This window comes from Sclerotinia sclerotiorum, genomic scaffold, assembly GCF_000146945.2.
Source record: "Sclerotinia sclerotiorum 1980 UF-70 scaffold_6 genomic scaffold, whole genome shotgun sequence".
Classification (NCBI taxonomy): Eukaryota; Fungi; Ascomycota; class Leotiomycetes; order Helotiales; family Sclerotiniaceae; genus Sclerotinia; species Sclerotinia sclerotiorum.
Window position 1 is genome coordinate 1,985,726 of NW_001820830.1, and position 26,455 is coordinate 2,012,180.

General features: G+C 43.9%; 9 protein-coding genes across 9 annotated transcripts; 5 read left to right on the forward strand and 4 right to left on the reverse strand.

The window, feature by feature from the left end:
* Positions 1-908: 908 nt before the first annotated feature.
* On the forward strand, positions 909-1,832 carry SS1G_05589 (vacuolar ATP synthase subunit E; the record flags this gene model as incomplete). The annotated part of the gene is made up of 5 exons (XM_001594109.1): positions 909-935; positions 1,001-1,009; positions 1,075-1,150; positions 1,207-1,630; positions 1,682-1,832. The coding sequence occupies 5 exons, from the start codon at positions 909-911 to the stop codon at positions 1,830-1,832; spliced, it is 687 nt and encodes a 228-aa protein (XP_001594159.1).
* Positions 1,833-2,071: 239 nt separating this feature from the next.
* On the reverse strand, positions 2,072-4,059 carry SS1G_05590 (hypothetical protein; the record flags this gene model as incomplete). The annotated part of the gene is made up of 2 exons (XM_001594110.1): positions 2,072-2,671; positions 2,728-4,059. The coding sequence occupies 2 exons, from the start codon at positions 4,057-4,059 to the stop codon at positions 2,072-2,074; spliced, it is 1,932 nt and encodes a 643-aa protein (XP_001594160.1).
* Positions 4,060-4,317: 258 nt separating this feature from the next.
* SS1G_05591 (predicted protein) lies at positions 4,318-5,380 on the reverse strand (the record flags this gene model as incomplete). Its single annotated transcript, XM_001594111.1, has 3 exons — positions 4,318-4,327; positions 4,594-4,696; positions 5,287-5,380. 3 exons carry the CDS (start codon positions 5,378-5,380, stop codon positions 4,318-4,320), a joined length of 207 nt encoding a protein of 68 aa, XP_001594161.1.
* A 5,721-nt stretch (positions 5,381-11,101) lies between these two features.
* On the forward strand, positions 11,102-11,749 carry SS1G_05592 (hypothetical protein; the record flags this gene model as incomplete). The annotated part of the gene is made up of 2 exons (XM_001594112.1): positions 11,102-11,435; positions 11,496-11,749. The coding sequence occupies 2 exons, from the start codon at positions 11,102-11,104 to the stop codon at positions 11,747-11,749; spliced, it is 588 nt and encodes a 195-aa protein (XP_001594162.1).
* Positions 11,750-12,890: 1,141 nt separating this feature from the next.
* SS1G_05593 (hypothetical protein) lies at positions 12,891-19,181 on the forward strand (the record flags this gene model as incomplete). The annotated part of the gene is made up of 5 exons (XM_001594113.1): positions 12,891-12,937; positions 12,990-13,304; positions 13,352-17,020; positions 17,071-18,871; positions 18,948-19,181. 5 exons carry the CDS (start codon positions 12,891-12,893, stop codon positions 19,179-19,181), a joined length of 6,066 nt encoding a protein of 2,021 aa, XP_001594163.1.
* Positions 19,182-19,625: 444 nt separating this feature from the next.
* Positions 19,626-20,157, reverse strand: SS1G_05594 (predicted protein; the record flags this gene model as incomplete). The annotated part of the gene is made up of 2 exons (XM_001594114.1): positions 19,626-19,852; positions 20,145-20,157. 2 exons carry the CDS (start codon positions 20,155-20,157, stop codon positions 19,626-19,628), a joined length of 240 nt encoding a protein of 79 aa, XP_001594164.1.
* A 517-nt stretch (positions 20,158-20,674) lies between these two features.
* SS1G_05595 (predicted protein) lies at positions 20,675-21,453 on the forward strand (the record flags this gene model as incomplete). The annotated part of the gene is made up of 2 exons (XM_001594115.1): positions 20,675-21,379; positions 21,439-21,453. 2 exons carry the CDS (start codon positions 20,675-20,677, stop codon positions 21,451-21,453), a joined length of 720 nt encoding a protein of 239 aa, XP_001594165.1.
* Positions 21,454-22,377: 924 nt separating this feature from the next.
* SS1G_05596 (predicted protein) lies at positions 22,378-22,827 on the forward strand (the record flags this gene model as incomplete). Its single annotated transcript, XM_001594116.1, has 1 exon — positions 22,378-22,827. The coding sequence occupies one exon, from the start codon at positions 22,378-22,380 to the stop codon at positions 22,825-22,827; it is 450 nt and encodes a 149-aa protein (XP_001594166.1).
* A 954-nt stretch (positions 22,828-23,781) lies between these two features.
* SS1G_05597 (hypothetical protein) lies at positions 23,782-24,198 on the reverse strand (the record flags this gene model as incomplete). Its single annotated transcript, XM_001594117.1, has 3 exons — positions 23,782-23,923; positions 24,039-24,076; positions 24,178-24,198. The coding sequence occupies 3 exons, from the start codon at positions 24,196-24,198 to the stop codon at positions 23,782-23,784; spliced, it is 201 nt and encodes a 66-aa protein (XP_001594167.1).
* Positions 24,199-26,455: the final 2,257 nt, after the last annotated feature.

Here is a 26,455-nt window from a genome sequence, read left to right on the forward strand (position 1 = left end):
AACCCGAAAGATTTGAAGAGGTGACCCAATACCAAGAAGAAGGGTAAAAGTTGGTTTTTTGGATCGTACTACCCACAAGGTTCGATATAATAAACATGCCCATGCCCAACTGCCATCTCCTCCTTCTATACGGTGGTCTTCGAACATGATGTGCCCCTTTCTCGTCCTCTAAAATATGTGATTTGCGTTGAAGAGTCAAGCCGAGACTTTGAACGCTCGTGGATATGAGCCCTACTAATATTCCAACCTGCCAATATATAGAACTGGTAGTTAGAGATCTGTACGACGAATCATAGAGCTATTTCGAGGACGGGAGATCTTGACTTACAGCCACACTTCCCCCAGGCGATAGGTCGCCGAGCTGTCCCATCACGATGTATTGCAAGACTTCATTTGGTAAAGTACGGCAGAGCTTTCTGTCTGAAAAAGAAATTATATGGTGTAATAGTTTGTTTTGAAAGGCACTTGTTGTGTAAGGTGATGGTTCCAATTCGCGGTCAACATAAAGTCATATGCGATGTCTCGGTAGAGGTACACAATCGCGAGTCGATATCCTGAGTCGTGTGTGAATTGCTCCAAGAATCCCAATCAATGATTGATACCAAATATAATATTGCAGTATGACAGTGCAAACAGACAGTTTCAGATGAAAGCGAAGACGTATTTCCAACGAGTCAAAAAGCATTCCTCACAGTCCAAAACATCGAAATGCGTAGACGCCACATAATCACATGACCATCAATCGGACGTCGCTTCCCTTATCGCTTCTGTACCTTGGAGCTATCCCAGGTTGTCAATCCCCAACCTTGCTGTTGCTCTTGAAGCTCCAACGAAGCTAACGAACTTCTTCAACATCTTTTGAATTCACACGATCTTTCCCCTAGCTCTACACATACCAATCGCCCATCATGTCACACGCTTTGTCGGACGACCAGGTAAGTAAACTTATTTCCAACAAATACATCAGTCTCAAGGTGCTATGCTAATGTTGTAAATCTAGGTGTCGCAGGTACAGCTTCCACCTTCCCAAGGGTTTCATGCCCAAATTTCGCCATTAACACAATGTAAAAACAGGAGCTGAAGAAGATGACTGCATTCATCAAACAAGAAGCCATGGAAAAAGGCCGTGAAATCGAACTCAAAGCAAATGATACGTCTCCACCAACAAAGACCAACCATTTTCCACTCCTACTAACATCCCCAAACAGGAATTTGCTATTGAAAAATCCAAGTTAGTCCGTCAAGAAACTTCCGCTATCGATACCCAATACGAGAAGAAATTCAAAACCGCACGTATGTCCCAGCAAATCACTCAGTCGACCGTCACAAATAAGACTCGTCTCAAGGTTCTTTCTGCACGTCAAGAGCTCCTCGATGGTATTTTCGAAAAGGCGCAGGGTAGATTGAAGGAGGCTACGCAAGATAAAGGCAAATATACGGAGATTTTGAAGAACTTATTGTTGGAGGGAATGTATGCGTTGAATGAGGGGAAGTTGCAGGTTAGAGGGAGAAAACAGGATTATGATGTTATTAAGAAGGCGATTGAGGATGCGCAGAAAGAGTATAAGGAGAAGACGAAGAAGGATATTGTGGCGAGTATAGATGAGAAGAATCCTTTGCCGGAGGAATCGTAGGTTCATTCTTATGGTATGATGGGGTGCGTAAGCTAACTTCTAAACAGTGCTGGTGGTTTGTCCATTATTGGCGGTGGAGGCAAGATCGATATCAACAATACTTTTGAGGAGCGTCTGAAGTTACTCCAAGACAACGCATTACCCTCTGTTCGAACCACATTATTTGGACCCAATGTCAACCGGAAATTCTATGATTAGGTGGTTAATGGATGAAGAGCGTTGTGTTTTGAGAGTCTGAAGAGTGGAAAGGGGGTATGAAAGGAGCTTTGCACATTCAAATTATACAATATTGCAGGTTTTGTCGGTAGAGCGTGTATGATACATTAACATCAATATCATTATGAAGATTGCGTACAATATGTTTGATCTTGAGAATATACAAATGGCCAAGGGCTTCGTTCAGCCGTGACTTGGCTATATTTGGGGCCGGTACCTATTTAATTCGCTTTCTTCACGAAGCTGGACATGCTCCTTTGCATCCCCCCTAGAGCCTCCTGCCGTCTCTCATAGAATTTTTTCGTCTCTTCATAAAACATATTCTTCGGCTTCGATCTAGTTCGAACTGTATGTTCGATTCTCCTCTCCACCAAACTTAGATTTTCCTTTGCCTCCATCCTTGAAGAATGCTGTGCACCCGAGGCCTTAATATCAAAAGTAGTAAGTCTATTAGTTAACTCATCTACATCTTTATTAAACTGTTTCTCTATATCTTCATCTGCAAGATCTAGATCTTCGGATCGTCCATCATCGATTGCGACGTCTAGCAGGAGAATTAGGGCACCAAATTCGTGATAATCAGTGTTTGGATCTATGTGGAATGGTGGTTCTCTGAGACGGAGAGTTACAGCGGGGATGGAAATTATTTTTTGGGGTGCGTGAAGGGATTTTGAGAGGGAGGAGAAGTAGAATGTTAGGGCTAGACGGCGGCGGAGTTCGTGGAGGCGGGAGGAGCGGGTGGGGGGAATGGAGTTGATTATGCGGAGGCGGAGGGAGGAAAGTTCGACGGTGCTGAAGAGGGTGGCGCAGATTGTTTGGGACTGTTGAGAGGTTAGTTTACGGTTTAAACTGGGGTGAAATGGAAGAGGTGGCTCACGGATTGTTCCCAAGAGTCTGGATCCATGTAAAGGCAAAGGTTATGGAGTGCTTTCTGTACTAATGATAAGAGGTCTAATCTTTCTAGTAAGATTGGATCGATACATAGCCTTAAAAGTATACATATAACTTCTAGTCTGGATGATTCTTGGAGGGGCCTGGCTATTAGATTTATGAGACCAATCAAAGCTCGAACTTTCGGCCATGGTTGATGTGAATATGCATTAGCGATCTCTGGGCGTGGTTTTATTTTTTCAGATGGGGTGATCGCTGTAGTTGTGGCACCAACAGACCTAAACATCCTCCTAATGACCTCTGGAGTGACAAGACCATGAACTTGTCTTCCTGATATTCTCAGAAGGGAGAAGTAAGAATTTTGAAGGTCATTTTGCTCTTCCATACAGAAGTCATCGAGAATCCATTGGATGATCTCATCGGGCAACTTCTTTCCATATGTAACCATATTCTCCGCAAATCCTGACACAAATGTTTGATGTCTAGTCTGAGGTTCAGAAAGATCATTCTTCCAATTCTGTGGCAGTGAAGGAGTTGGAAATGGCTGTCTCTTGAGCGCAGGAATTTCTTTGGTTTCAAAAAAGTACCATCGATTGCCAACCTTCATTTCTTCTGTTCTCTTAACAACATTCAAAACCTTTTGAACTTCCTTTCCCCCACCGTCTTGTTTCTCTTCATTCAGCTTTCGTAGAATACTGCCATGTATATCATCCTGGAACGCGGTGGGCTCGTCATCTCCCATTTCGGTGTCTTCCTGAGCTATTTCCTCTAACCTTCTTTCTTTTGCTTCGAGCGCTGCATCTGCAGCTGCACTCCCCATGAGATGTTTCAAGTCAAATTTATAGTGTGTGGTTCTAAGGGTCAATGGAGAAAGCTTAGCAGTCGAGATAAGAGGTTTTCTAGATCTTGACGCCCTGGGAGTCGCCGGAGCTGGCGCTGAGGAAGAGGTAGTAGCTGAAGCTGTGCGATTTGTGTTGAATATAACGTCAAGATCTTCCAATGAACTGTCAGAAAAGCCATCCTCATCTTCATCGTCTGAACCTGGGACAACGCCATTTGAAATGTTTGAGGAAGATTGCGGAATGCTTGTCGGTGGCTCTGACAAAGAAGAGGAAGCTTGTTGAGAAGACATAGGTTCCGTAGCAGTACTTAAGTCTAGGCCCGATGATTGTGGGCTAGTTGAAAGTGGAGATTCAGATGCTATCTGGCTATTATTGCGTGGGGCTTTGGTAGGAGGGGCAGATGTCATAGGTGAAGCCTGCTGTATTATCGGCTTGAAAAATTGGCGGATGTTTGCATTACCCTTTGATGATGACATGTCTGGAAGTTCAAAAGAATGTAGCAGATGTAGCAAGACGTGTTTGTATTTAATGCATAGAATCTTCTTCTCAAAAGCTCACATCAGTCTCGTCCCGTAGATATCGAAATTCGAAAGTCGCGTCTGTCGCGTGATAGATGATGCTTGCAGACACGAACATCACGGGATGCCAATTTTCGCATTCAACTTTGTTTCTATTTTCGGTATTATGTAAGCGCTCATGGGTGCCGCGGCATTACGATCAACAGCCAATTCAATCTAGATGAAACTATTTCACGACTTATTAGTCACCTGTATTTTTGCAAGTTCCTGGGCGAAGAAGATTAGAATATCGATCTTCGTGTACGGGAGAAAAGGATAAAAGGATTATCGACTTCGGAGCATATCATTCTGCAGTACCAGTCCTGAGTCCACCATCAAATTCTCATATTACCTTCCACTCCACCATCCATCGAATTTGTCCCCTGCTTCACCACCCAATCTAGCGAGTCCCTGCACATCCATCTAGTTCGCAATTTGTTGCAGATGTCAAACGTCCAAACACTTCGATAGCCCGGTGCGGATGCTGGCCATTCTTCTAAGCGTCTAAGCCTCGTGTTGGACTTTAAGAATAACCTTGAAATATTATGCATGCTATCTAAGTTGGGGAAGCAGTGTGTAATTAACTTTGCCTCAAAGGTAGATTAGAGATACAAGATGAGAAGTTTATATGGTGCTACCATGACTGACGTTGTTGATGATACCCCTCTATCAAGATTGGATCTGGTCCTTGCTGTTTTGATATCATGTACCGAGTGTTTAGCTGGTCTCTTCACAATTTATAGTATACAGAACAGCTTACTTCTTTTAAACTCCGGATTCCTTAGTGAAAGCTGGTTTCGGATAGGTTAAAAAGGGATGAATGAGATGAGGTGATCAACGCACACAGTAAGGCTTTTATCCAACTCGGTTAGATCTATGGAGTTTACGATGAAGTCCAAATATCCAGCCCAGCCCAGCATTTTAAAACAGATCAGTGAAATTGCAGATTGACGATGTAGGTAAATTAGAAAAAGTTATACATAACATACGTAACATACATACATAACTTTATCAAAATAATTTATACTCTTTCCCCTTGATGCAAATAAAGTACGGTGATGATACAGGTAAAGCGGGTGTGAAATGCTGCTGAAACTTCCAACTCTAGTTCATTTTCACGCTCAGGGTCAGAATATTAAGACTTACATTCACCGAGAGAGGCTTCTCTCCGAAATCTCCATTTCCCAAAATCCTTTCTTTGTTTTGACCGAGTTTCTAACTCGACTCCAGCCCCAACCATTTTCTGAAATGTTTCCTGACCAGGTGGGTGAACTTTATGCCTTATGCTTACAGTTACACATGTCACATTACTAACATTTCTACCTCTTGGTCTTCTTGGTATTTATCTGTTGTGTCTGTTTTGTCTGGCTGGTTGTCTGTTGATTCTATGCAAATATCATTTCCTTTTTCCATAGGTCACAAATCGGATGAATTGGCAAGTACCTGCCTAGTAGGTACCCATGAAAATAAATACTACCTACCACCCACCTATGCGATCCTCGAGTCAATCCGGAATTTAATCATGTAGCATTCATTCAAAATATCTAGATAAATATGTGGCCTTGTATGTAGTGATCCTCCAGAAAGTTCCAACCGATTATGACAAAGCCCCGTCAGTACAAGCACAGATACAGTCAGTACAGTCAGTCCAGTCAGTCCAGTAAGTTTTCTGTGAGAAAGTAAGATCTCACGCCTCACTCCTTTCGAGAAGTATAGTTTGTTGATGTCGAAGGTTAACCCCTGAACTCGGTTTCTGAAAATGATTGGCGTAAATGTAAATCCTAACCACCCACCTAATCCTCCCTCCTAACCCTCCTTAGGATATTCGGAAATTCAATTCAGCCCTCTTCAAAAATTGTTTGGCGGCACAGGCATGAGTGAGTGACTGGTCCAATTTACCCAGTCCCCTACTTTACTCCGGACGTAAGCAGTTTACCTCCAGGTGTAGGTATTATTATTATTATTATTCACCTACCTTGGATTTCGTGTACGAATAATAACAAGTGCCTCGAGAGAGAGATATTGTTGTATCTACAACATTCGAGTCACTTACTCCCTTGCTCTCTTTAATCCCAAAGGACGGGTCAATCATTTATTCTACGATAATCCTTTCTTTCTTTCTTTCTTTCTTCCTTCCTTTCATATTTTCAACTTTTCCCTTCCGAGGTATTTTTCAAGCCAAGGCATTTCAAATCATCCCTCAATTCCAATCTACTATTCTCTTCTATTCAACCCACCGTAAATCCCCTGCGAACTCTCAACTGTTGGAAGACATCTCAGAGACGTGATATAATGTATGAAAAAATTCTAGTCCATGTACTCACTACCTAGGCACTGACTGACTGCTTCATACCTCAGTCTGCATTTACATCTAATATCTATTATCTATTACCATTACCCATTACCCATTATCCATTATATCCGTTCTCCGAATTCGAACGGGTTTCAAGTGGCGTTTTCTTTGCTGCTAATCTTTTTTTACCTGTTGCTCAATAAGCATTTACGAACTCCCCTCTTACCCCCGGAACTTCCTCATTCACTTGCTCAGACTCAACTCAACTCTACCCTCCTCTACTCTACTCAAACCATAAACATAAACTCCGTCCCTTCCTTTCTCTTCCCCTCCTCAACATCGACAATTTCCCCATAGTATCTTCGAAACATCACGATAACCCTCAATTTGATTGTATTCCTATGAGGAATTTGGTCACGTACAATCTTTTCAATTGTTCATTCTATCTAACCTTGCAAGGGGGGTCAGATATTCACAAACTACCGCTTCTTCGCGACCTCCTGGCCGACTCTTCCGGTACCAAATTTAGTTGTCATAAGCGACCATTCTAAAAGTACCAGACCTTCTACCTGTGTGGACCTTTTATTACAACGATACTTCTTACCATTGCTCGTCGATTAATTTCGCATCTTTCGAAAGTTCTAGTCGAGTCTCAATCGTTTTAATCGTCTTGTCTTCTCAGGGAATACACCCTAGCATCTGATTTCCTTTGAACACTGGCGGGCATATTCACCTTGCCTGCGGGCTCTTGCCTCACACCGGGCTTCCGCCCCAATCACAAACGATCGCAATCATGCCGGGCGTCGACATGTACGCAGAACCAGAGGAGGATGCACCTGAGCCAGGGACGAGGCGAATGAGATGGGCTACACAAAGAGTAGCGCCGGCAAAGGGTGATAAAAAGAGGACATCGATAATGGACCGACTACACCCGCGTAAATCGCAAAGCAGTGAGAAGAGGGACTCTGTCGGCGCAAGTTCAATGGGAACGGATCTCGGCAGGATAGAAGAAGAACGAACGAACGAGGCTGCAGAGGAACAGGCGGAAGAGGACGATAACGATGGTCAAGGACCTAGAAAGGTTTTCTTTAATCTCCCATTACCACGGGACGCGATTGACGAGTCCGGTCACCCCTTGGTGCATTACAAACGGAACAAAATCAGAACTGCAAAGTACACCCCCTTGAGTTTCATACCGAAGAATATATGGTTTCAATTCCACAACATCGCGAACGTGTATTTCTTGTTTTTGATCATTCTCACCGTAAGTCCAGATCTTGTAGGCCGCGTATGTGAGGCTGATTCGTGTAGATCTTTAGTATCTTTGGTGCATCTAATCCAGGTCTCAATGCTGTTCCCTTGATTGTTATTGTCACGATTACAGCTATCAAAGATGGAATCGAAGATTATCGAAGAACCATTCTTGACAATGAACTCAACAATTCGCCTGTTCATCGCCTCGTTGAGTGGAATAACGTAAACGTTAGTGATGACGACATTTCACTATGGAGGAGAATCAAAAAGGCTACTTCGCGTTGGCTGGTAAAGACCGTTAAGAAAGTGAAAAAGGACAAAAAGTTACCCGGGGAGACGTATGCACAACGTGCTATGGATGTGGAGGAACCTAGACCGTCCTTCGAGTCAAGGGCTGCGCGAGACGATATTCAAATGACACCAGTGCCTTCACCTCTACCCCGAGACGGCGGCCTTGATGTCCCAGATCGCCCAGGTACGGCCTTTTCATACGATGCTAGCGCAAGTCCACCGGCGGAGAAGAGCTTTGGAAGTTTGATCAATCGCAACAATGCAGTAACTGGGAAGCCTAGGTTTCATCAGGATTATTGGAAGAATGTGCAAGTTGGAGACTTCGTCCGTATCTACAACGATGATCAGATTCCCGCGGATATCGTGATTTTATCCACCTCGGATCCTGACGGAGCTTGCTACGTTGAGACGAAAAATCTGGATGGAGAGACGAACTTGAAGGTGCGACACGCTCTTCGCAGTGGCCGAAGCATCAAACACGCTCGCGACTGTGAACGAACCGAGTTTACCATAGAAAGTGAAGCGCCGCACCCAAATCTTTATCAATACAGTGCTGTAGCTCGCTGGACACAACATAGCGGAAAGGATGGACCGGGCGAAGAGATGGTTGAGCCAATTTCAATCAACAACTTGCTCCTCCGTGGATGTAATCTTAGGAACACAGATTGGATTCTTGGAGTTGTCGTATTTACGGGTTTTGATACCAAGATCATGTTGAACTCTGGAATCACTCCCAGTAAACGCTCACGCATTGCCCGAGAACTCAACTGGAATGTCGTTTACAACTTCGTTCTTCTGTTCACCATCTGTTTCGCGTCTGGTCTCGTTGAAGGTATTATCTGGGGACAGGGAAATAATACCATTGATTTGTTTGAATTCGGTTCTATCGGTGGATCCCCAGCCCTTGATGGTTTCATCACCTTTTGGGCTGCTCTCATTCTCTTCCAGAATTTGGTACCAATTTCATTGTACATCACAATTGAAATCATCAAGACTTGCCAGGCGTTCTTCATCTACAGCGACAGCGAAATGTACTACGAGAAACTTGATTATCCTTGCACGCCTAAATCGTGGAATATCTCTGATGATTTGGGACAAATCGAGTACATATTTTCTGACAAAACAGGAACATTAACCCAAAACGTCATGGAGTTTAAAAAGGCCAGCATCAACGGGGTCCCCTACGGAGAAGCATACACTGAAGCACAGGCCGGCATGCAGAAACGTCAAGGTATTGATGTGGAAAAAGAGGGAGCAAGAGCTAAACAGCAGATTGCAGCAGCACGAGCTAAAATGCTGGTGGACGTCAGAAAACTTCATGACAATCCTTATCTCCACGACGATGACCTGACTTTCATTGCTCCTGACTTCGTCAACGATCTTGCCGGTGAAAGCGGGAAAGAGCAACAAGACGCCAATTATCAATTCATGTTAGCACTCGCTCTTTGCCACTCGGTCATTTCAGAAACTACTCCAGGAGACCCGCCTAGGATCGAATTCAGAGCTCAGTCACCCGATGAAGCGGCATTGGTTGCTACTGCCCGTGATGTCGGCTTCACCGTTCTTGGCAATTCCCCAAACGGCATCCTTTTAAATATCCAAGGCCAAGATATAGAGTATAGAGTTCTAAACCAACTCGAATTCAATTCAACCAGAAAGAGAATGAGTGCCATTATCCGTATGCCCGACAACAGAATCATACTCTTCTGTAAAGGCGCCGACAGCATAATATATTCTCGCTTAAAGCGAGGGGAGCAACCAGAGTTACGTCGCACTACAGCGGAACATTTGGAGCTGTTTGCAAGAGAAGGTCTACGCACTCTTTGCATCGCGCAAAGAGAGCTTAGTGAGCAAGAGTATCAGGACTGGAACCAGAAGCACGAGATTGCGGCTGCAGCCATTCAAGACCGTGAAGATAAGTTGGAAGCGGTGTCTGACATGATTGAACGCGATCTCACACTGCTTGGAGGCACAGCTATCGAGGATCGCTTGCAAGAGGGGGTACCTGATACCATAGCACTTTTAGCCGAAGCTGGTATCAAGCTCTGGGTTCTCACCGGTGACAAGGTCGAGACTGCCATCAATATCGGATTTTCTTGCAACTTACTCAATAACGACATGGAGCTCATTGTCTTGAAGATCGAGGACGAACAGCTATCTACTGCGGAAGCTGAGCTGAACAAGCACTTGGCAATTTTCAAACTGACTGGCTCTGATGCGGAGCTCAAAGCCGCCAAGAAGAACCACGAGCCACCGGCACCAACACACGCCATTGTCATTGACGGGGATTCTCTCAAGCTTGTCTTGGACGACACATTGCGACAAAAGTTTCTACTCTTGTGTAAAGAATGCAAATCGGTTCTCTGTTGTCGAGTCAGTCCTGCTCAAAAGGCTGCCGTTGTGGCGATGGTGAAAGGTGGTTTGGATGTTATGACTTTGTCTATTGGTGATGGCGCAAACGACGTTGCCATGATTCAAGAGGCTGATGTTGGAGTTGGTATTGCTGGTGAAGAGGGAAGACAAGCTGTAATGTCTTCGGATTATGCTATTGGGCAATTCCGATTCTTACAACGACTTGTGCTGGTCCACGGAAGATGGTCTTATCGCAGACTGGGTGAAACAATTGCCAATTTCTTTTACAAGAACGTTGTGTGGACTTTCACCATTTTCTGGTACCAGATTTTCGCCAACTTCGACATGACCTACCTCTACGATTACACTTACATTCTTTTGTTCAACTTGGCTTTTACATCTGTTCCTGTCATCTTCATGGGTGTTTTGGATCAAGATGTTTCGGACAAGGTTTCTCTAGCGGTTCCCCAGCTCTACAGACGTGGAATTGAGCGAAAGGAGTGGACTCAGAGGAAGTTCTGGTGAGTATAATGAAATCTTAATCCCAAGGTATGCAGGACTAATTGAATTAGGCTTTACATGGCTGATGGTTTGTACCAATCAGTCATAATTTTCTTCATGGCATATTGCTTATTCGAGGATGGCACCTTTGTCACTTCAAGTGGCCAAAACATTGATGACCGAGAGCGATTCGGAGTTTACGTTGCACCTGCCGCCGTCGTCGCTATCAACGTATACATTCTGATCAATACCTACCGATGGGATTGGCTCATGGTCCTTCTTGTCACTATAAGTATTCTCTTGGTATGGTTTTGGACTGGAGTCTATTCATCTTTTACCTCGTCAGACTATTTTTATAAAGCCGCCGCCCAAATCTTCTCCCAAGCCACCTTCTGGGCAGTTACATGCCTTTCTGTCGTTATCGCCCTTTTACCGCGCTTCGCCGTCAAGGCTGTGCAAAAAGTTTACTTCCCATACGATGTCGACATCATTCGCGAGCAAGTCCGTCAAGGGAAATTTGATTATCTTGATAAACCCGATGAGCACATAGATGCAATGTCCAGGGATGGTTCATCGGCAACTTCCTCTGAAATTACGAAGCCGAGTAAGCACATCCACTATCCGAGCATTGATGAAGACCAACGACCCATTTACCCCCCTTCAGTTGCTCCAACGAACACGACGCATAATCCTCGAAGTCAAAACGGTAGCGATGGAACCGACTTTACACGACATAGACCTTCGATGGATCAACTTGGTCCTCGAGTTTCCGTAGATAGACCGCGACCCTCCTTCGATAGATTACGAACGTCGTGTGATCGAGTTAGACCAAGTTTCGAGGCTAGTAGGGACTTTACCTCCGCAGCCCTTTTAACCCGATTAGAATCAAGTCAATCATTTGCAACCGCTAAGAAGTAGGAGGAACGAAGACATTTCACAATGATACCCTAACATCATTTTCATTCATTTCTAATCTGGGAGGCTGCGAAGAACTGTACCATACACTTTTCTTTTCTTTTGTTGATACAGGAGATATTAAGCATAATGATCTGCAGGAGCGATCTACGACTTTTGTGTTCTACATTTGGTTTTCTTTTGCATTGGTGTTATGGGCGTTATGAATGACATGAAAAGGCATTAGGCTATATTATCTTATTTTGTTCCTGCTTCTTCGTTTTTGCTGGCGAGGGCGTGTTGTTTTGGAAGATGGTTCTAGATCTTCACTTCTGATGGTGTATGTTCAGCAGTGGTGATAGGATCAGTGTGGTCCATTTGTATATAACCATTGCAAATCAAATAAGTGCACAGAGCTTCAATATAGAGAGCGAAGTATAATCTACTTTTCATTGATATATCTTGACAATTATCGCATGAATTGTCTTGTGAAAACTATAAATATCGTACTATTAGAATAGTTACACTCACTATATAACTTCGCTTGGAATTTGAATATAAAAAATGAACATCTTTGGAGTCATAATAATAATAATAATACTTTTAAATGCTGGGATGTTAACAAGATGTGCATACAGTTCATAAAGGAGTAAACATTCTTTGGAAAATCTGGAGAACTTGCCCACGGTGATAAAAAGGTAGCCTTGCATGTAGAATGGCGAGGCTGTCAGAAAATCAATTTAAGTAACCACGTGAAATGGTTTTAGCCTATCCTTGTCCTACGCGATGCGCGTCCCATTAATGTGCTCTATCTGCCCTTACCTCGACTTTTTCTTGCTTTTCTTACATGCAATACATAAAATCATTTCCAATTGTGTATGTTCTCAAAATCTGATTACAAGGTCCTATCACATATCACTTCCAAAAGTCTTAGTCCCAATTCCTGATGCTAGATTTTGCCCTTTACATTCACTTTCTTTAACGATTTCAAAGTCAACTGAACCACTGGACCGCTTCTTACTCCAGCTGCTAAGAATTTCAGAATCCTCCAACCTTTTGAAAAATTTGCCCCTAATATCATTTATAAAACATCTATCCACATATACCTTGGCTCTTAAACATCCCCTTTTGAATCGCATGCGCGTCTTATAGAATATCTGCAACTATGCCGGATGAAGCGGATATCATGGACGAGCTCCATGGGCTCAATGGGTTTGTACCACGAGATATAGTTATGTAGGAGTCAACTGACTAATTTTATTAGAGAACTGAAGAGCTTCCCTGCCGGTGCGCATTGGTTCTGTCCCAAGCGGAATGACGAAGATTATGTCGACTATTCCCGCCCAGACGACGCCGAGGAGGATATGAGTGCAGAAACCAAGAAGGAACTTATACAAGATGCCCAGCGGAGGCAGACTGTTGCATATAAATATTCTCTCATTATAGGATTAGATCCTGATTCAGGTGGCCCCATGGTAGAAGACTACCTTGAACGTTTAAACAAACTTTTGACGTGCTGTGATAAATGTGTGCATAATTGGCATATAGGTCGCAAGGCATATCTGAAGGAACTAGCAGAGTAACACCCCACAACATATACTTCGTCCGGATGCTAACATGTCTTAGGAGTTTCGATGATGAAACTGTCGCAGAGCTTTCGAACCGCCTGAACGCTATCGATTTTCAACGTATAGATAATGGGCTAAGGTCAAGCAAGAAAGTCATATCCGATGTGGAGTCTCCAATGAGGACGCAGAAATTGCTTGCTGGATACGACTCCTCCCTTCTTTTGTCTCTCTACGAATCACTTTGTTGCGTCGATTACCATAAATCTGAGGATAACTTATCGAAGCACTTCGATTTCGTCTTTGAAGAAATACAAGCAAAGAAAGTCTTGAGAATTAGCGACATATTACCAGCTACAGGACGTTTTTTATTCGATAAGAATGTCATACGACTCCGATTTGCTAGGTGCGCCTGGCAGAAAGCTACTACTATGCTTACGCCCGAATCATTCGAATGGGTCGTACATGACACACTGTCGGAAGCAATTATTTCTGTGACCCAAGGAAATTACGATTACGATGATATCATACGCTTTTGGGAAGGATTCCTTTTGATTTTAGACAAACTAGATGAACACCTCATAACACATTCTCTCCGAGCAATGGAGGTTCAACCAAATGTGTATATGCTTGCACTCAACCACTTAACTTGTAAATCGGAAAGGATCGGTCAGCTAGTTATCGAAGTGCTTAGAGGCTTACTCAAGAAGTCCCCAAAGAACTTCTGGGCTGCATTTAATACAATCTCGCCAGCCACCATTGCAGAAAACATTTTTCGGGGTGGTGGCTTTGAGGGAATGCTTTGCAGAATAAACTTTGAAGACCCGGAAATCTCTTTTGCACTGGCGTGGATACCTGAACTTGTGGAATCACTTCCTTCTGATCGTCAATATGATGCTTGCAGCTTCCTGCTTGAATTTCTTCTACGACGGTATCAAAAGACGACGTGGCCAGAGAACACCAGGCTTGCTTGTTGTTGCGTAGCACTCGATACTCTCCGTGCCACTTTAAACACCTTTGTCGACTCGGAATACAACATCAACCCCTCAACGTCTCTTATATTCATCAATAACATCATGGGGCTTGTTGACCAATACAAGGAGACGATTGCGAGATCTGCTGATCTGAATATGGCCGACGCTACACATCAAGAAATGAGGAGGCTTGGTATGTTAGTGGTACGGGATGCTTTGGCGCTTGATTGCAAATCTTTAAGTGCAGAGTTCCAGGCTCTCGCGCAAAATATCCCGATACAACAGGGCCTTAGAAGCCATTCTCAACCAATTTGGCAAGCTGTTCTTGACATTTTTAGACCAGGAAACGTAGATTTGGCCAAGAGTATTCTTGCGGCAACAACTCACCTCACCGGCTTGGATGAACTCACACCACAGACGAAGAAATCACCCCTTCCTCCCTCCCATCTACAGTATAACAAGGACTTTCATCAACTAACCGAGAACGTGTCTAGAATTTTTGAGCGCCTTAGTGATTTTGATGCATCTCATTTGATCGAGATGTACCGGGACCCTCAGACTTCTCGTCCACTGTTTGCAGCCCTGCTCTCTGCTGATCAAGAAATTTTCGAAGCTGCTGTTGAGGTTGTTAAAGCTGCAACAGGCCAAGTAAGCAAGCGAGAAGCTATGTCGAGCTTGTTGGAGCAAGCATTTGTACCGATGTTGAATTCCCTGACATTTGCTACCGTCCGAGTCACAAAGGCAAAAAACTTCTCCCCTGTTCCATATCTAATTAAAGTTGGGCGGGACATGCTCAATGCTCTATGTGGAAACACAGGATATCTACGAAATCATCCTTCTTTGGATTCTACAGAACGAGGCGCTGTAATGTCTTGGTGGATTAACCAGTGGCGTGCTCTTGATATGACGTTCTCCAACACAGAATCATGGGGAGGTCGTGTACAACGCTCAAAGGAATACTTGCAGGATTTTTGCCGAGATGGCATGGAATATGCAGAGTCTTTGTTCAACCAATATAGTATCATCGCCTCTGCTCTAAGCGAGTCTCCTGGCTTGTCTAATGATGAATCGACAGCCCACAGCTCGTCAAAGTCTGCACTGAAGAAGGTATTGCAAGTCGTTTGCCTGAATGTGAACGGTCTGACCATGATGCTCAGGCTGAGAGATATCTATCTAGTCAGCGTGATCACTAGTCTTCTTGGAAAGCTTCTTCGATCATTAGCAGAGTTCGATGTCGAGGTCCATCAGTACGCACTAGGATATATACAAGATGCATGCAGAAATGACAACGATTCAAAATACAGAAAGACCAATCTTACTAATCAACAAAAGGCCGAGTTAAATGCTGCTCTTGATGAGCATAAAGGTTTGGAGGTTATAGAAATCCACCCTACAACGGCTAAGAAACAGCAATCAAGAATTGATTCATGGTCTAAGTCAGCAGAAGGTGCAAAACATGAGCCGACAATTAGCATTAAGGGACGCCAAACTCAAACGTCGCTCGATACTTGGTCAAAAGCTGGAGACGGCAAAACATATGAGCCAGTCATCACTCAATCCAACAAGGCATCACAGGCTCCCTTTACGCTTTCTGAGCATCATAAGAGTATCATAGACCAAATGAGAGCACAGCCACAACTGAAAAACGTCCAAGCTACCGAAGATTGGAAGGAGAAACGCCGTAAAGATGCAGAGGACAGGAAGAAGCGGGACGCAGAAGCTGTTGCTCTAGCGAAAGCCCTTCGTGCCCCAACGGCCTTAGTAAAGGGTGAAGGATCTGGTCTAAAGAACTTGAGTGGTGTAGCAGGTAAAGATCATGCGCCTGTTCGAAGTGAGATAATGGTGGGGTCATCAGACGAAGATTCGGATGATGATGATGACGATGGTTCCGACACGAACTTACTTTTCAGCAAAAGCCGGGAAGCTTCGAAGACAGTCAAAGAGTATGAAGAAAGCAGGAAAAAGGCTCTTTTACAAGCGGCGGCGGGTCCAGTACGAAAGACCAAGAAGGTGTACTCAAAGAAGGATCTTCGTGCTCGTTTGGAGCCAAACATGGATATCATATATCTCGAGTTACTCAATTGGGACATTTTCCATGAGGGCGAGGACCCTCCAAGCAACAATGTTTGTAGGAAGATTGCGAACAGCTTCCTCGACCTCGGACTCTATAAGGATACCTTCAAGCCTTTGCTCATATCGGAAGTATGGCGATCATTGCTAACAGCCAAAGAAGAGAACAACTATAAGCCTATAGAAATAAAGGTTCTGAATCGTCTGTCTGTTGATAAGTTTATGGAAGTTAGCACTACCATGTCGATTTCCAATCAAAGAGACCTCATGGTGTACCAACAAGACATTGTACTCCTTTCTAAAAGCTCAAATCCGCTTCAAGACAAGCAAGCACCACATTGCCTCGCACGTGTTTTTAAGACAACCCGTAAGCGGGATGCAGTGGAGGTCACATATAGAGTTAGTAGGGATATTAGCCCTGAACTTCTGAATTGTTTTGTGCCCAACGGCAAATTACACACCCTCAAAATCACTGATATGACGACAACTCTGCGAGAGTTTGCAGCCCTGAGCAGTCTCGAATACTACGACTTATGCACCGAAATTATGGAGGCAAAGCCTTCTCCGTTACAAAAATATTCCGATGAGAAAGTTGCTTCGATTTCGACCAGGTATAAGCTCAATAACGGGCAAGCCAAAGCAATTTTGTCCGCAAATGATAATGACGGTTTTACTTTGATCCAAGGGTATGTATTGGATTATATTCTGTTTCCAACCACACTGCTAACAGTACCAGTCCTCCTGGATCAGGAAAAACTAAGACTATTATTGCGATGGTCGGTGCTTTGCTCTCCCAAGTGCTTCAGCAGCAAGCACAACAGGTTGGCTTCAGGCCACAAGGTCAAAATGGCGGCGCAGGCGCCCAAGCCCAAGCACCTAAGAAAAAGCTACTTATCTGCGCTCCCAGTAACGCTGCTGTTGATGAATTGGTCCTCAGGTTGAAGGAGGGAATCTTGCCTCTCACCGGCTCTCATCAAAAGATTAACGTCATCCGTGTCGGGCGAAGTGATGCCATCAATTCTACCGTGAAGGATGTCACGCTTGATGAATTGGTTAGGATCAAGCTCGAAGGTGACCAAGAGTCCAAAAAGGGTCAATTGAATGACCGGGAGAAGCTACACAGGGACGCAGGGCTTATAAAAGAGAGACTCAATGTCATAAGGCCTGAAATGGAGAAGTGCCGTGCAGAAGGTGACAGAACCTCGGAACAGAAACTGCAAAGAGAGTTCGACGAGCTTAAGCGGAAGCAAGCACACATTGGTAACAAAATCGACGAAGATAAGGAAAGCGACAACAAGGTTCGACAAAATGAGATCAGTAGACGTCATTTTACGCAGGAGATTATCGATGGCGCCCATGTTCTGTGTGCTACACTCAGTGGATCTGGACACGATTTTCTGAGGAATGTCAATGTTGAATTCGAGACGGTTATTATTGACGAGGCTGCTCAATGTATTGAACTCAGCGCTCTTATACCTCTCAAGTATGGTGCTACGAAATGTATCTTGGTTGGAGACCCTGAGCAACTGCCTCCAACAGTTCTCTCGCGACTAGCAAAGAGTTATGGCTACGAACAGAGTCTTTTCGTCCGAATGCAGCGGAACCATCCTAAAGATGTTCACCTACTGGACACTCAGTACCGCATGCATCCCGAGATCAGTCAATTTCCAAGTCAACAGTTTTATAACAGTCGTCTCATTGATGGTGATGGAATGGCACAGTTGCGGGTTCAGCCATGGCACGCAAGCTCCATTCTTGGACCTTATCGATTTTTTGATGTTGTGGGTGTACAAAGCAAGGAAACCAAGGGACATTCGCTCATCAACGTTCCTGAGTTGAATGCTGCTATCCAGCTTTACCAACGACTTAAGACAGATTACAGATCTTATGATTTTAGAGGTAAAATTGGTATTATTACAACCTACAAGGCTCAATTGAACGAGCTTAAACGACGTTTTGGTGCGAAATTCGGAGACGAAATTTTTGAAGAGATTGAATTTAATACGACTGATGCTTTCCAAGGTCGAGAGCGAGAGATCATCATATTTTCTTGTGTTCGTGCCAAGGCTGCAGGAGGTATTGGTTTCCTAAACGACATCCGACGTATGAACGTGGGCCTGACTAGAGCCAAATCGTCCTTGTGGGTTCTTGGAGATTCTAGGGCATTGGAGCAAGGTGAATTTTGGAACAGGCTTATTCAAGACGCCAGGAGCCGTAGCAGATATACAAGTGGCGATATCATGGGATTGTTGTCAAAGCCGACGTCTAAGGATGCACCAGTGATAGACTATTCACAACTGTCCTCTAATGTCAACGGCAATATCTCTAGGCGGTCGTCTGAGAAAAGCGACAGCGATATCGACATGACAGATGCGCCACAAAATCAAAGTTCACGCGGATCAGGATCGGGTAGTAGTAGCACAACACCGGCGGATAGCGATGATAGGATGACACCGACAAATGTCGAGACGACTGAGCAGAGAAAGCGGCCCAGGGAACGAGAACCTCGAGAAGAAAATATTCCGAAAAAGCAGAAGGTAAGCCAACGAAAGACTGGCGTGGTACATTCGCAATTTCTTTCCGCATAGGTTTATGTTTTGTTAACTCTCATAGATTCCACCCCCGGAAGTAGATCATGCACCATCAGCCTCTGCCATAATCAACCGGGGCTCAGCCGAACCTCAGCGAGGTGCTCAAAAACTGGATCTGGAAGCTGCACTTCAAGCACAGCAGGCAACTAAAGCTGCTGCGGCGGCGCGTGCACCAAAGCCTAATCTACCCCATCCTCCGCGTAGGAAGGCGCCAGCGGACCCCTTTATTCAGCGTAAACCAGCAAAAAGAAAGTGAGGAAAACATGGATTTATTTATTGATATCTTTTTTTAAAGGTCAAGAACCTGCATAATTTGGCGCAACAGAATATTAGCATGGCGAACGGCGCACGTGTGAGACAAATGCGAATCATCTTTTTAGTAGATCCGATAGATCTTAGAGGGTAGAAAATAGTTGCTCCTTGGTGATTGTGGCAACTTCAAATACGCATCCTAGAAAGCCAAAATGGCGGAGCTTAAATTGATCTCTATCAATTTAATTGCCCTAAATACTGCCAACGATCAGACTCTCAAGGTAAAATCTCTGCACGAAAATTTAGTAATTCGCCGGTTCATCAGTAGTCTTCCGTAAAAGCCGTTTGCTGCCGGCAGCACTCTTTCGGCTTGATATCATGTCTCACAATTTCACACGTCCACGCTTTCTATGCTTTTAGTTCAGATGTCAGGTATTTGGTCACTTTGTCAATGACGGTCGAGCTCCCCACCGTAAGCTCGCACGGACACGCAAAAGTCGCTCGGGGCACTATCTGGCGTTCTTGCGTTGTAGATCAAACCTTGCCTTATCAGATATTGATTATATTTTGGCTCCACGAACTTCACTAAGAGTTTAGTGGACTTCTGCTTTTGGAAGGCATTTTTAGATTGATCATTTGAGAAGCCATTGAGTGATAAATTACGTCTTTTTTTTTCTGTTATATATTTAGTATAAGAAGCCGTCAAAGGAGGGAAGAGCATAAATGCATGACTAGGAGCGACTTCATTAGACAGACCTCGAGAAGTTAAGACTACACGTTCCGGATCACACCGAAAATAGTGTCTATTTACAACATATTGCAATGCAACGCCCCGTTATCATTACATCATCCCGTCTTTTTTCCAAGCTAGACGTTCTGTCGAGAACAATCTATCCACAACTTGTCAAGATGTAGTTTTAGTGCCGCATTAGTCGACGCCCACTTCACTCGACGAGCAGAGACATACTTTCTCCTTGCATTGCGTTGCTAAGAATAAATCTGAGCCACCGAGCCTCTACCTCTAAAATGATATAGATACAACAATGCTGATATCTTTTCTTATCCTCCAACCAAGATCTGATTTCATTTTCAATTTGGAGACCTTACCTCGTTCATTTTGAAAACTGCTTATACCTGATGTCACTTGAGGTGGCTCAGTGCATTTAGAGCTTCAGCGAAACTATGTCGGTGTGATGGGATTTTGGTATTTCTACTTCAAGGTAAGTTTCCCCGGTTACAGAAACTGACAGGTTTTGTCTAACATGACTTCACTATAGACGATTCACCGAAATGAATTCAGCAATTGACAGTAGAACCCCACCACCACGTTTGGTAGATATTAAATCCACAAGGCCTCTGTCCATGGGGCCACCGTCATCTATCAATCCTAGACTACTGTCACGCCGCCAAACGAGCAGGTCTCATAACCATGGCTTGATTGATGCTGTTCCAGAGTTGAGGAGAGTTAATAGTTCGGGTACCAAATCAAGAGTGAAAATGACACCTCACCAACCGAGCAGTCAAATTTATGGATTTTCGGATACGATACCACCACAGCATGAAAGGGAAACAATGAAAGACTTATCTGACTTTCTCATATCATATGATCCTCCGGCGCATAATCTAGTCGCTCCTCCACAAGCCACCCTACGGAAAAAGTTTGGCCTCCTTCGCAGGAAATGGAAGAGAGAGCCAAAGCCTAATCAATTCCTGAAACTCCCTGATACTGCTATTGCGGCCAAAACTCGTCAGGGTGTGCAATATATAGCAATTTCAATACCACTAGAGTACGATTATCTAGGAAAAATGCAAATTCCTCCCGAGCCTCCGTCAGGATTTGAGCGTGCTCCGACACTTGATAGGATGCCAGCTGTCGTCTATAAACCAGTTCATGGTGTCAGGCAGTCGATGACAACTCCACTTGATCCTCCTGTGCTCGAGGGGAAAACATCGATCTCTAAAAGAAGTACCTGGGGACCAGGTACTTTGACTAAAGTGATTACGAAGCCAGGATCCGAAGAGATCGTGCTTCAAAATGGATATATTCAGCGAACTAGTCAGGTATACACCCCGACTGGAAGTATTTATAATGATGCTTTAGAGACACGACCTCGGCCCCATTCACCGAAAACGATTCCCACACCTGTCTCACCACTCAAAGTATCCTTGACAGTTGACTGTCGAGCAAATTCGCTCAGCTCCGTGAGCCGTCTAATTGTATGGAGAAACAGATCTAATGGGCCCTTAAGGGTAGTAAACAGGAATCCACCACATGATGTCAACCTACCCATCAGACCCACAAAGTAGTCAAATCGATATCACTATTCACAGTATTGCAACCACCGGAACTGGCATCAGACAATCTCTAAAATCTACGCCCCGATAGTATCAATACAAACTAGTCGATGCCAGCAGTTTTTGGTACGAGCTGAGACAATCGATCTTCATAGCTTCAGAGGGACTACAGCAAGACCATCTCTTCAAAGTGAGATGATAGTACAGTTTCCTGCGATTGGCTCAGCAGAGCCTGGAAACAGTCCTTCGAATCAAGCTAGACGCCCTATAACAATTTTGTCCCCCAACAGTTCGCAAAATGGTAGTAGTGAGAAACAAGCAGATCAAGCAACACCAACGAGCCGTCGCGAGAAAGTGAGAGCAAGAAAGGAGAGAGACTTAGCTTCGCTTGGCTTCGGGATTTCAAACTTGGATAAAATAGCCACAAACGAAATACCTGCCCCATACATCTCAGAAAAGTCTCTCAAACCCGAAGTTGGACCATCATGTCCCTTAGGTCTAAGTTCCAAATCCATCAAACCTCTAGCTCACTCGACAGAACGGCTCTCGCAAAAGGCTGTGGTTCTGACGACTTCTAAAATTATGCTTGTTGCTGACCTCCCACTTTCTATTAAACATGTTCATCAATCTGATATCTCCCTTCCACGTTCTATTTCTCCCGTCCCGCCGATTCCCTCGCCATCACGTCTCCCGAGACCAAAATTTACTTTAAATAAACCACTTCAGTCGCTTGATAAAGAAAATTCGAGTTACATGCATCATTCTACCCAACTAATTCAACTCATACCTGCTTCTCTCCTCAATTGCAAAAGGCCTGCCATGCACGTCCGAGTAGTGAGCCTCTCATGTATCCACAATTGGATCAAGCGGCTAATGGATATAATCTCGATGGTTTAGATATAGACATGGATACTGCGCGAGAAAGGGAAGTAGGGCCGAGAAGCTCCAGAGAAAGAGAACTCGAGGCTAAAATGAGAATTACCGAGAGAGACACTGATGTACTTTTGAGAACGCTAGGGGGTATCGTGAAAAGTTTTGATGGTTTGGGACAGGTGGCTAGACTGAGGTGGGAGAGTGTCAATGGGAGGGATAGAGGAGTGAGGTCTAGTGTTATTGGTATTAGTGGGGCCGCCGGAGAAGAAAGTAATGGGAAGATGTTTGGTTTTGGGGAGAGAAACGAGGGGAATAGGAGGAGAGCAGCTACTACTGGGATGGAGATGGGCATGGGTATGGAGGACATGGATATAGATTTGGTGATGAGGGGGATTCAGGGAGCGGCCCCGAATGTCAGCAATGAGAGTTTGAGGGTGCGAGGTAGAGAAGTGGAAGAGGATGGGTTTGCGGTGTTTCTGTGAGCGATATAGCCAGGATAGAGATATAGCATCTTGCATGTAGATTAGCGCTGGAATGAAACAAGTCTTCTGTAATACTAGATTCTGGATGAATACTCGGCCGGGGATGGATATGAGTAGACTTTGAGATTCAAGGAAGATATCATATTTTTAGGTAGTCATGCTATAATATACCCAAGAATTGGAAACTTCATTGCACATGTAGATTTTCTCACTTTGTATGGCTCGATTTTGTACAAGTAAATTTGGAAAAATATGTCACCGGAAGGGAGGTAGTGGATGTTAACGTTCTGCTTTTCATGCTAGGCTTGGTTTGATCTGGGTGGAAATAATGTAAAAGGAATGTGACAGGATAGAAGTAAGTTTTTCCCGTGGTACAAGTGAGGGTGGAGAATTCGATATAGCATTAAGAATTTTGGGGCCGTGTGAGGAAAGGCTGTTCGTGGTAGAGTATCTCGCAGTGTGGATGGCGAAGTTGGGAGGATACTGATACTGCAAGAACTAAGTTGACGCATAACCTCTGGATTGCAATTATTCACATTCACATAAAGCAATCGGAAAGTAAGATATAGTTTATCGTGTGTAGTATATCATAATCATTAAACCTTTGCTCCTCTTTTCTCATCTTTATATAATACATGCAAGCGCAAGCGCAAGCGATCATCCTTCCATGATCTCCACTCCTCCCTCATCTCACCATTCATTATTAGAAGAAAAGAAACCGGGTATCGAGGCGAATCGAAAAATACAAAAGCAAAACTCTCTTCTCTCCCTCTCCCTGCTCCGCCATTCATCCAACATCCATCTCCAGGTATCATAAAGCAAACTCGCACGCATGCACGCATGCACACTCCACTCCACTCCTCTACATCCCCATAAAGTTTAAATTTTATACTTGTGCTTATGTTGACGAGAGTGAGGAAGAGTCAGCCCCTTGCGCCACGGCAAGGGACCACTCTAAACAGTACTCCTCGTCCGTCTTCCTCTTCGCCTACCGCCACAGCTACCGCATGTCAAGCAGGAGATGAGGACATCGAAGAAGGCGACGATGGCGTTGATGATTCCGGTGAGGATTGCTCCAATTCCGTTTACGACGGCCCTGAGTTGCTTGGTTAGGATTGTGTTGATTTTTGTGGGAGGTATTGTGGTATGGTGAAGTAATGGGAAGATGTTGAATTGTTGGTTTGGAGGTGAGATCTGTGGAGTGAACTTACATGAGACCAGCACCGATGGCGCGGAACATGCCTGTAATCTATTGAGGATGTTAGCTTGTGTTATTAGGAATGTGATATGATGTGGTTAAATCGACACGATGGAAAGGCGAATAGAGCTAGAGGGAAAAGGTAGACATACACAAGAGACGACGGCTCCCATTTTGAATGATTTGTACTGAGTAGTAACTTTTGAGTGGATATGTGTAGATTGTTGACTAAAATCTCAAGCAAAAGTCGAGATTAATGTATTGGTGTTTGAGTTTGGTGGTAGAATCGATTGATTGTATGGTATTGTATGTTTGTGTATTTGATATGGAGAGAAGAAAAGAAAACGAAATCAACGAGAAACACACAGCCCTATATATTTCCTCCCTCCGACCTCATTCAAAGCAAAAACCTGACATCCCATCCTCACCTTATCGCGTCATACCATAACTATACGGCGGTACCTAGGTATTCAATCAAACACACAAGTGCCCTGGCCCTCCTGCTCTGTGCCATGTTCGGGAATTTAATTTTTTGAAAATGATCTCTGCGTGACGTCACTATGATTTTTTCTTTATTCACTTTTCGCTCGCCGATACCAAGACCAACCTTGTTATTTTCTCCTCTCCCTTGCTTCTCTCTCCCTGCCCAATGTAGATGATACCTCATCTGCACTTCTTGATTTGATTGGTTGTATTATATCATCTATCATATTCTCATCTTCACATATCATCTCACATACCAAACGTGAAATAAAAAGAAAAACAAGGCATGGCGTCGAAATGAAGGAGTGCCGTTTTGGGAAGGCAATGCCGCTGATTACGGGGATTAGTTCCCGTTGTAGGGTTTAGACTGCTAATTGTGGCGCCTGTGATGGGAAAGACAGGAAATTAAGTTGACGTCAAGCCACAGTGGCATCATCATTTTGATGTCACCAGCCACATGAACAAGAACCCCTGGTTAATGTTTATTTTGATGTTACTGGATGGGAAATAAATCGGCTTTGTAGATCTGATGGAGATTTTTCACCATTTTTCCCTTTATCTCTGATTCTGATTTATGAGATGATGCATTTGGATTTTTTTGAATAGGGAAAGGATGGGGTGGGGTGAATGGATAGAAGGATGAATGGAAGGATCGAGATTGGTCTCCATGTTTTGACATATTATGACGTAGATCCCCAGACCTGCCTGTCATTTGTATCACTATGTACCACTACCTGGAAAGAATTACAAAATTGTCTAGATGAACCTCATCAATGACAACAAGTCCATGCTTTGATTCCTTAATCAGTGCAGTAAGATAAGCCAAGGTCGTAAGGTTCCCTGTCGATATTGCTCTTCTCCCCATCCCAAAGGTGGAAACATCCAGGGAAAAAAAAAATCAGAAAAAAGATCTAAGAAAATGGACATTGAGAATTTCATTGATCGACATGTTTTACTTATCGTGAATTGATGAGGGGAGATCGATCTTAATTTCCATGGCATAGGAAATGGAATCATTTCTCCGATATCTTGAGTACAATGTAAGATCTCACAACATGGAAGAGAAGGTCATCTACTCGTGTCTATCCATCCATACCTTCACATTCTCCCTTCAGGGCAATCTAATCTTCTTGGGGTCTAGATTTCTCGTACAACAGTACTATCTCACAAGACAAGTTGACCAGAGTGTTTGACCTTGATACATATGATAGATGGAAGTTACAGTACAAGCTTTCTTCCTCAGCTTTCATAATGTTTTAATCCCTTCATCGAATCAATACTTTTCTATGCGAAACTAGGTACATACGCACACCACTACATGCGGTTACATCGCGGTGTCCCAACATTCCTTGAGTCGTGAGTGCATACACGTAATTTCATCCACTTTCATCCACTTCATCCATTTCATAAGCAAACCACACTTCGGAATATAAAAGTGACACTACATGTATGTGACAATGACCATTGCTCCGCCCTTATTCTAGACATATTTAATGGGAAAAACGATAGGAGAGCGAAAAACCGAACGTGGGTGCTGGCAAACATAACACCGAGTTGTACTTGTGCTTCAAAACGAAATATAGTTAGTGTGGTATCAGTGTTCGAAACCTAGAATGGTTGATTTCGAAGCGTGGTGGTTTGGTCATTGTTGGTACGAGAAGGATACGGAAGACGTAGCACCCACAGATTACGTAGGTCCTGTATGTCTAATTGTATTCTGTCTAAAGAGCTAGCTACATATTGAAAGTAGTAAGTCTTATATAGACTTACTAAAAGAGCTAGTCTCTTTCGCGTTCGCTTAGTTCTTTATTACAGTAGTAATTTAAATTGAAGTCATTCACTTCGTTCACACAGTCATCTACACTGAGTTTGGTAGCTTATCATACATAGCATTTATTAGATTAGCTAGTCGTTCGTGTTACTTCAAAATTCGGCCACATAAGCGAT